General features: G+C 39.3%; 1 protein-coding gene across 1 annotated transcript in view; it reads right to left on the reverse strand.

The window, feature by feature from the left end:
- Positions 1 to 9972, reverse strand: part of noc2l (NOC2-like nucleolar associated transcriptional repressor) — a 22454-nt gene that overhangs the window by 2241 nt on the left and 10241 nt on the right. Inside the window, exons 12-16 of the mRNA XM_014015742.1 lie at positions 6727 to 6840; positions 5802 to 5903; positions 5380 to 5523; positions 995 to 1108; positions 654 to 789 (exon numbers count right to left, since the gene is read on the reverse strand). Of these exons, the coding sequence (XP_013871196.1) occupies positions 654 to 789; positions 995 to 1108; positions 5380 to 5523; positions 5802 to 5903; positions 6727 to 6840 (610 nt within the window). The remainder of the gene's footprint in view (positions 1 to 653; positions 790 to 994; positions 1109 to 5379; positions 5524 to 5801; positions 5904 to 6726; positions 6841 to 9972) is intronic.

A 9972-nucleotide genomic window follows, 5' to 3' on the forward strand; every position in this document is an offset into this window, starting at 1 on the left:
GTGTGTGTGTGTGTGTGTGTGTGTGTGTGGGGAAAAGTGAACGAAGAGAGGAGGGTGGAGGAGTCGCTTGCCGGCAGCGGCGCATCCGTTTGTGGGGACTCTCCCTACAATGAAGTCCAGATGTGCTTTAAAAAAAAAAAAAAACAGCCGCCTTCTTTTTCCTCTGTGACCTTGCTGAGGCTTTTTTTTCAGCTTGGAGTACGTCCGAGTGTAAAGCTGTGAAGGAGCGGCAGCAGCTGCCTGCGACCTGAGGGTGACCCCGGGTGGACGAATCACGCAGGGGTTAAAGGATGAGGCCGACCGCTTCTGGTGGGCAGCGAACCAAAACGTCTGATAAGCTGAGATTTTCCCTTTAATTTCATTTGGGATTTAATTTTCATTTCCACAGAAACAGCTTGTGTGGGCATTTTTGGTAACTGCACCGCAGGTGATCCACCTCTTTGTAGCCAAATCTTTAAGTCGCCACACACACACACAAACAGCAAGAAAAAAAATATTTAAAAAAATCAACTGTCTTCACCTCAACTTTCCTTTTGCCCTGCTGTGACAGTATACAGCCCCCTAGAGGCCAAGATGGGGATATATCATCCCGAGCTGCTTTCTCACCCACAACCTTCAAAGCAGCAGTAAATGTATCATGTGAGTTAACTTACGTTTGATTTTGAGTCCTGTGTCATCATCGTCTGAGTCRCTGTCAGACTCAAACAGACCCTTGAATTCCTTCTTGTCCTCCGTTTTTTTCTCTTGGAACTTCTTCCGATTGATCTCCGGGAAGTTCAGGTCCTCCAGCTTTACAAAGCAGCACACACAAGCAAGTTACTTTTAATGGCTTCTGCGATGATCGTAACTGTCCTGCCAGTGAAATGTTCCACTATGCAGCACGACTGTTTGGTGATTAATAAAAAAAAAAAACGGTTTGAGATTCACAAAAGAGAATGCCAGAAGCAACTCTTGACAGCTGAGGCTATAGATGGGCTTTTAGCTGGATAATTACCCTTTCTTTGCCAGAAATCTCCAGCTGGATCTCCTTCTCCCGCAGCTTCTTCCACTGGCTGTGGTATCTGGTGAGGGGAGTCCCCTCCTGCTGGATCTGCTTCTCCCAGGCCGCCTGACAGAAAACACAGATGTAGATGAGCATCAACCTGACTGAATATCAAGAGTTTTTGCTGAATCTGTTAAATCCCAAAATAATCTGAATACCTTTAAAAAAAACTTCACAGAAACCAGAAGCAGACAAAAAAATGTGATGAGAGTAAAAATATACTGAAGATAAACAGATTGAACGAGATCTTAAAGGTCTGTGTGGATGATATTGATTAGCACCAATCAGATTATCTGACCAACAAATCCAATAGAGCAAACAGACTGCAGCTTCCTGCACCTGTTAGCCTCACACATTTACAACAATTTGTTGTGCAACTATTAAAGTAGACCTATCATGCTTTTAAAATCCTTCTTTTTTAGATTTAAATCATTCAGTTGAGGTTTATAAAAAGTGGAACTGCAACGCTTTGGTATGAATTCCTCCTTATAATTTAATTTAAAGATRTCTAAGCAGCACCAGGAGAGATTAAGTTAAACTTTTCTGCACTTCTAGAGACTCCAAGTCCACAACAAAATGTATTTTGATGACACRTCTCCTTTAACATTAGTGGACTCAAAGCGTCGAGCGTAGAATTTTAAAATAGAGCTACTTTTATTCAGAAATAAAAAAAGTTAGGTGTGTGAGCTCTCAGTGGGGCTGAGGRGGGACACAGGGGTCTGGGGGGCTGTCCACGCTCCTTCGCCTGCACTGACACCTCTACAGCTGCCATGATGCCAAGGAGGGGGATGCCATGGCGACAGCCTCCACTGAGCGGGGAGCTGAGGCGACAGGTGCTGGCGTGATTGAGTCCGTGCACACATACACACACATTGGTTAAATTCACATAAAGGCAATCCTCTTACATTTTGTCCTCAAACGCTCTAGAATATTAATCAGTGATAAACCTAAGTCACATAAAAACAAGTAGGTGTATGTGTGGACTGGTAGCATAATTACAGATCAGGAGATTACTATTGACTCACACACACTCACACACACACAACATCCTCATTAGGGCCCAATTTGCAGTCGATTGTCTGCTTGGCCATCCGTTCGACAACAAGGTCTGTGTGACGTAAATTATACCATCTATATCTGCCTGCGAGGGTCGGCCAGGTCCCTCTGCTCAAACAGGATGCAGTCCAGATCTGTGTGACCGTGCATGCTGAGCACGGCATAATTTAAGATCAAGAAAAGCAGCAGGAAATCATCTGCAAGCAGGTTAGTTGTTACCGACATCTATCTGTCTGACAGAATAAAATGCAAGGCAGTATAATTAAATGAACTTTGGACTGTAAACCACCTAAAAGTAAACAGATATATAAAAATTGGTAAACTTGTGCAGAAAAAAAATAACTTTCCTGTGAAGTGTTATTTTTTTCTGTGTAGCGCCGCCTGCTGTTTGGGAGGGGAACAGCACACAATGATGATCACTTTGAGCGCAACTCCAATATTTTTTTTATCACAACTAAATAACTCCGTGACATGATCAGAGTGCGGGCTCAATCCGCCTTTTAGCCAAGCTCAGAGTTTATACAGAAAATCATCCTTCATTAACCTGCAGCATCTTCTCTAACAGGATGAGAAAGTACCAATGATGTTAGAGGAGGATGAAGGTTTGATAAATTTGTATACATTTTTATAAATAATAAGCTTTATACAGTATATTTGTATTCTAAATGAACATTAATGCTAACAAAAATATTAAATAATTAATAATAATGATGATTCTGATGATGACAATAAACAAACAGCTCTGTTATTGGAATAGTATCGGTACTGGAAGATATCCAAATACAGGTTCGGAAGTGAAAAAAAAAACAAACCCATTGCATTCCTAATTACTAAAGTAATGACAGTTCAACACCACTGACAGTGGATGGATGAAGGGTGGGGAACAGATTGATATTTAAACAGATTTTACTGAACCAAACTGCACTTTAACTTACACTTGTTTGCTGTTGGACAACTTAACAGAACTCAGATTGAAAACTAAACGTGAAATAAAACCACCTAAATTAAAAAGTTTATCATAAACTACTGACACTGATCTCGATTTAGTTTTTAGAAACATTATCAGTTTTTGAGTTGTGAAAAGGTTAATATAGCATGTAAATGCTTTAAAGCTAAGCTAATTGCTCTTCTGTAGGAAAATAACTTCAAGCTTAAAACAAAGAGAATATAAAATTGCAACTAAGCAGACAAGTAAGATTCATTGCRGCATAAATGTTGCTACAATATTTCTACATTATTCTGGTCTTTCATGTGTCATATGAACATCAAGAYGAGAACTAACCTCTGAAGTAACACGTTTTATCAATATCAGTTGGGTTGAAGCCGTTTTAAATGTGGGTGAAACACAGGTGGCAGGTGGCTACCCATGTTGTTACCAAGGAAAAGAAACATTAATAACTCTGCTGTGATTGAAACTGGTGAATTAAAATCAATTCGAGTTACATAACCCAAGTCAGAACAGACTGAGCTGGGGGTTCGGATGCGGGGGCTCGTGCACGTGCGCTATGATGCAGTGTACTTGGCATCTGAAAATACATTTCCTCAAAGGTATTTTTAATCTGAAAADAGCTTCACTGAGTGAGAACTAATGTTGAGAGCTCAGGAGGTAGGTTTCACTTTCACTTTGACCCGAGAGCCTGCAGGAGTCATGGGCGGGGTGTGTGTGGAGGGGGTGAGCTCTGCCATGAGGAAGTTCAGCTTAAAGACACGTCCCAGGGGTGTTTCTGGTACCAAAATGCGTTTCTGCTCCCCACCTGTCGTTTTGCTCCTCAGCATGGCTGCCTACAAACGCTGCAGGATTTCTCAGACATGCATGAATGAGTCAAAGCAAGGCTTTGGGCATGTTTTTTTATGAGAGTATAACATTATAACATGATATAAAACTCAAAAAAGTTGATTTTACATGATATTGGCCCTTTAAAGACAACAGAGACCATGGTGACTTTTGTTTGTAAAGATTTGCACTTCTTGTAGGTTGTAGCGAAAACGAAGCGGGGTTTGACAAACAGCTCGTTAGGTACTCAAACTAAACTACAGTATGTAAACATCTGACTGAAAATGTTCTCCACACTGCATGTTTAAATGTCTTAAAGACGACATTTTAACAAAATCGTTTAGTTACCAATATTATTATTTTTAAACTTTAAGAAACGTCTTAATGAAATCCACAGTGATGGAATTTTGTAGTTGTTTTAATAAGTTATATGTATTACGGTTTAATATTTTTTTATTGAACATAAGAGAAGGTAACAGAAACATTACAAATATACAGTTTTCATACGCTAAAAAGGATTGGGCAGAAGTATATTTATATTAGCCCAGCTCTTCTCTTGCAGCCTTATTCCCATCATGTCTTATTTATCAAAATAATTATCAATTACTTAAAAATGAATGCATCCAACAACACTGTCACCTGCACTTCTTTTTTACTTTAAAACCTTTCTTGACAGTTTTCCTTCAAGATTAAACAGTTCAATTTAAAAGTTTGTCCTTAAAACCTGTTGTTTATGTTGAAGAAAAAATGGTGATAATAAAATAAACATTTTCATTGAATCAAATTGAAATGAATCGAATCGTGATTAATCGATTCAGAACTTTATGAATCGAAATCAAATTGATTTAGAGAATTGGCCATGGTACCTATAACCCCACTCTCAAGATTTTGTAAAATAAAAAAAAAATTTTAAGAGAAAAGAAGATATTCAGGTTTTCATCAATCTGTTGGCAAAGTAAAAACAACATTAAACTTCTCAGTTTTCTTACAAAAAGCACCTTGAACTTGAAATGACTGCATAAAACATGGCAACCGTGGGTGGAAGCAGCTGAAAATGTGTTTTCTGCAAGTTTAAACTTTTCGAGCAGGCAGAGTTAAACTTCTAAGGGTTTCTTTGTATGACATTACCATGCTTGGTTGTTATCAACTCAAGAAAAACAACTTTTATTTTATCTGAGAAAACATGTCTGCTGAACAGCTGCAAGGTCTTTAACATATAAATTACGTTTTTACACAGCTATCGGTAATCTTTTTATTTTATTACACATTTCTGGTTAAATTTCTGTTTTAGTGATCCAATAAAAAAAAAAAAAACTAGCTTATTTAAATAGTTGCACCTACCACAAACGATGCATTTTGACAGGTTTCAATTTTTTGGCTTACATGTGCAGGGGAAAAAAACGTATTTTCTAAATTTTTTTTTGTTTAAGCTTAATAAAAACTTAATTAAAAATATAAATAAAATACTATAAACAAGCCACTGTCCGTCACACCACCTTTCACTCACCACAGCTGCAGAATCAGCCACTCCAAAGGTAGCTTTCTGTCTCCGTCCTTCGATAAAGCGACTGTTCTCCTGTATCTTTTCCAACAGCTGGCGCACTGGCTTGGAGTAATTGGCCACTTTGCATTCCTTCAGGAAAGCTTTCAGCTGCAGGGACATGGAAAAGAAGCATAGGTAAAAAAAAGAAAAAAAAAAACAACCAGCAAAAGAAGATGATCCAATAGTTTTTCTCATGAGATGCATTCAGGCGGACAGTTTGTGTTTGTTTCCCCCTGAGGACAGTAGATTCAGGCTCACAGATCCAGGACATAAACTGTTATAGATGTTTGCTGCCACCGTTTCCTCTCACTGAATCTGTTTTACTCTCTTACTTTGTATTTGTTTTAAGTGAGTCTGCAGACAAGCTGAGTGTAAACACACTTTACCTGGATAACGGTGGGCAGGACGAGCTCAGGGAAGCCGATGGAGTTGGCCTGGGTGTGACAGTACCCCAGGATCAAGTCGTACAGCTGATCAATCAGCCCGTCCTGATGTGAAACAGAGACGCAGAGTTTACACTTTAAAAAATGATAACAGTCAGAGGACTGATGCATTAATCAATGAACGATTCTTAACTTGACTGGTTTATCAGGTGACCATTTGAGCTGACACTCTTTGTATTTTTTTTTTAATTGTGCACCACAGGAAAGTGGCTTTTCAAACTAGTGCATCACATCCACACCAGCTTTTTGTAAAATTTACAATAAAGCTGTCCCAGTACCAGTACTTGCATCAGTACCAATATTGGTACTGGGACGCCACTAACCTATAATATGTTTATAACTTAAGAGGTAAAGGAAGTAAAAGAGGTGTTAAAGGTGACTGAAAGGAAACATTTTTTTCTTTAGTGGAAATACAAAAACAGCAACACTTCTGTTCACTCATTTAAATATTTAAGGGACAGATTCATCAGTTCGCTTCAACTGGCCAGAGAAAACTCAACTAAACCTATCAGATTAATTTAAGTTTAAATTAAAAACTAAAAAGAAGAAAAATGGCAGCTCAGTTCAACCAACCAGGGCTGTTGTGAGTTCATGTGGCAGCTGCTAAGGTGACAGCAGTGAGAACAGTCCCAGCGAGCCAAGTGCACGGGGGATAATCCTAGAGAGCCGTGCTGCAATCCTCTTGGCTGCGCCACTGAGCTTGGCGACTCACAGACAGTTTTAGAGACCTGACGAGGGGCCGTCAGCGCTGCCCTCAATCCCCTTATGCACCAGCTAAGTGAAGCACTCATCTGATCAGCCGCTTTGTCTCAGAGCACCGCAGACACAAACAGAAGTAAACACTGTCTCCTCGATCCCAGTTGCTCACCTTGTAGGCTTTTTCCATCAGGTTGACTTTGTTCAGTTTCAGGATGACAGCGAAGTTGATGGGTTTCTTACTCATTCGGCCTGGTTTTTTGTTGAAGTCTACCTGCTGGAAAATCTATGAAACAAACGCAGAAACCACAAACACTGAAATGTGATCCAAATGGTAGGAAAAATRCATTTTTAAAAAAGAATATAATACATGGAGCTACTACCAGACAACTATTAAAACATGTTTATTTATGACTTTGTTTTAAGACTAGACTTTAAAAATAAATTACTTGTTTGGATGTCATACCATCTTCAAATCAAGATACTGAGTATGTTCATAAATGTTTTATTTGACCAACTAATAAAAATAAGTTCTGCAGCCAACCATCAACCTGGGACTCATCAGGAAAAAAACAAAATGTTGGATGTTCTGTGATATCTCATGTAATATCAGGATATTTTACATGATCTGTTAGCAATTGGAGTATGTGTTGTGAACAACTTCCAGCCACCACCACATCAAARTTTATCCCAAAATCTGTCAAATTTATTGAGATCTTCGTGTTAACTAAGGTTTGATTATCTGTGGCGGTTATCCTTCAAAAATTAATCAGTTGTGGATGTAAATCCAGTATTTATTTTCTGCAAGTTTTATCACAATCTGTTGAGTAAATCGTTAAATTTGACAGTACAGACAAACACATGCCCACACAAACAAAGACAAACAATATTGCTTTACTTTCGCAGGTAATAAATTCTTTTTAATTACCGTATTTATTCAAATACAATACATAAAATTAAATCCATAAACTCATCCATAAAGTTGGGGGGTAGTACTATACTCGGATAAATATTTTTACTTATGTATTTTAACTGAAATATCGGCTTCATTCACAAAATTATTGAGTCTGGAAATGAGACCGCGTCGTAAAAAGCAGTTGAAACAAGCTTACCCGACACGCCTCCATGCTTCAGAGTGAGATAATAACAGATCTAGGTAGGCGACATGATGTAAAAAAAAATGGGGGGGGGGGGGGGGRGTTYTGCACCTTAGTARTGATAACGAACTAATGACATTAGCGTGTGACCGAGCCGCTGCTGGAACAACAACAAACACTTGTTCGTCTGTAACGGCGGCCATCTACCGGTGTTCTGAAAAAGTTTGTATCCCTGAAAAAAAACGTTTCCCCACCAGAGTGGGTGCTCGCGAGTAGGAAGTAATCTGCTTTTCCCCTTGAAGATGGCCCAAATCTCATGTGAAGTCTCTGACTTTTGTGTTGGYGCATCCTGGTGGACTATGTGTAAAATGCCAGAATTCATATTATGCTGCTACAGCTGACATATATTTGTTGTCAAAATACTTTTTAGTACATATGTTGTTAAAATAAAATGAACAGTCCAATGATCATTTTACTGATATGTAGGGCTGTCACAAACGATTATTTTTAAAATTGATTAATCACCGATTATTTTTTCGATTAGTCGACTAATCGGATCATCGCGCCAGAATGCAGCTGCTATTATATAACCATCATTAGATTTTAGCTATATGCTAACTAAAAATAATTGCTGTGGAAGGCAAGATCTTCTCTGCGGATATTGCACAGGTTTCTCTTTCATTTTCTTAAAATGATCCCACACTTTTGAGCTCCGTTGCTGGGTAGCCATGATACCAGAGCCTGTCTGTATAATGTCTTGTGACGTCCACGGCCTACCCCAGTTACCACTACTGTGCATGTGTGTCAAGGACAGAAAGGCAGATGTGGCAGTGGAAGGTGTCAAAGCAGTTTGGAGAGAAAAACAAAGTGAAGAACAAAAAAAAAAAAARAAAATGATTAATCGATTATTAAATTAGTCATCGATTATTTTGATAATCGATTAGTCGTCGACCAAACGACTAATCGTGGCAGCCCTACTGATATGTATAAAGACTGCAAAGGCTGAAAAATCTTGAAGTCTGTATGAAATTTTAGGTAGTTTAAGGATTTAATTTTTTATGCTTTTTAAGCTAAAAAAAGGGGGGGGGTCATCTTTTGCAAGCGATCGTATTATACTTGAATAAATAGGGTAGGTGTGCACTGATAAATCGGCCGATCGATTTATCAGCAACRATTTCCTTAATTTTGCTAGATTGGAGATCGGACAATTCAAACGTCTAAAATCAGCCACTGTCCCCTTTTGCTCTGCTGTGAGCCCTAATGCACAGTTACAAGTTTGTACTGCTTCAATTGTTCAATAAAAAAAAAGGTCCCCGTGAAACAGTTCCTTGGAGGGTGCAACGTAACGTTCCATGTGTTCAGGCTATTTAAATTGATATGTCAGTGTTCAGAAAATTCATATCATAACAAAAATAAAAGCCTGTTTTCGGTATGAACCGGTATACCACCCAGCACTATATTAAACGTGTACTGTGTTCTTAAATATTTGACAGTGTCATTTATTTAGAAACACTAGTATCGACCAGAAATCGGAATCACCAGATCAGACTGTTTAAAGATCTGTGATCAGCAGAAATCGGTGCACAACTATTTTTAATTATTTTGTGAAGTTGCATTTTAGATGAAGTAAACAGGAAATCTAAATCTCACTCCGTCTAAAGACGTTTTCTTGGCTTTATGCGGACTGGGTTTTGGCACTTGCCATTCAACAGATCTCATTTAAAACTGCAGTGTTACCGAGAAAACACATTTTATCTCAAGTCTGTGAAAGTACATTCTAGTCAATGTGTGGGCTATTTGTCTACAAGCTTCAGCTTTCACATCTGCCCACAGTATGCAAGTGAAATTCTGTTTAGTATATGTGTACCAAGCTATTTCTGACTCCGTGTGTGTCTTTGCGTGCGTGTTTGTGTATTTGTGTGTGAGGTCGTTAATGTTCAGTGTGCGCGCAGCAGAGCAACGCTCCTGGCCGGTGCTGTCTGTACAAACATAGGATGTGGTGGCGGTCTGCGGGGGAGCCAGGGGGAAGTGGGAAGGCATGGGCCAACCCTGGTGCGATTGTACACACACAAACATGCACAGCTACTGAAGCAGGAAGCTCCAAATCATACACCCCCCTCGGAGATACGAGAACACACACAGGCACACAGGAGGGGTGGGGGGTGCTTCTGCTGCTCTAATTAAAACAGTAGCAGCGTACCTCAGCCTGCCTCTAACAAGAGGGGAACAGTAAGGGAGAAAAAACACAGGAAGTGTTGTGCGTCACAAATAAACACAGCTTGCTGTTGGGGGTTCGGAGGTGGGGGCTTAGAGAGTGCGGG

The sequence above is a fragment of the Austrofundulus limnaeus genome, unplaced genomic scaffold, assembly GCF_001266775.1.
Source record: "Austrofundulus limnaeus strain Quisiro unplaced genomic scaffold, Austrofundulus_limnaeus-1.0 Scaffold134, whole genome shotgun sequence".
In the NCBI taxonomy this organism is placed as follows: Eukaryota; Metazoa; Chordata; class Actinopteri; order Cyprinodontiformes; family Rivulidae; genus Austrofundulus; species Austrofundulus limnaeus.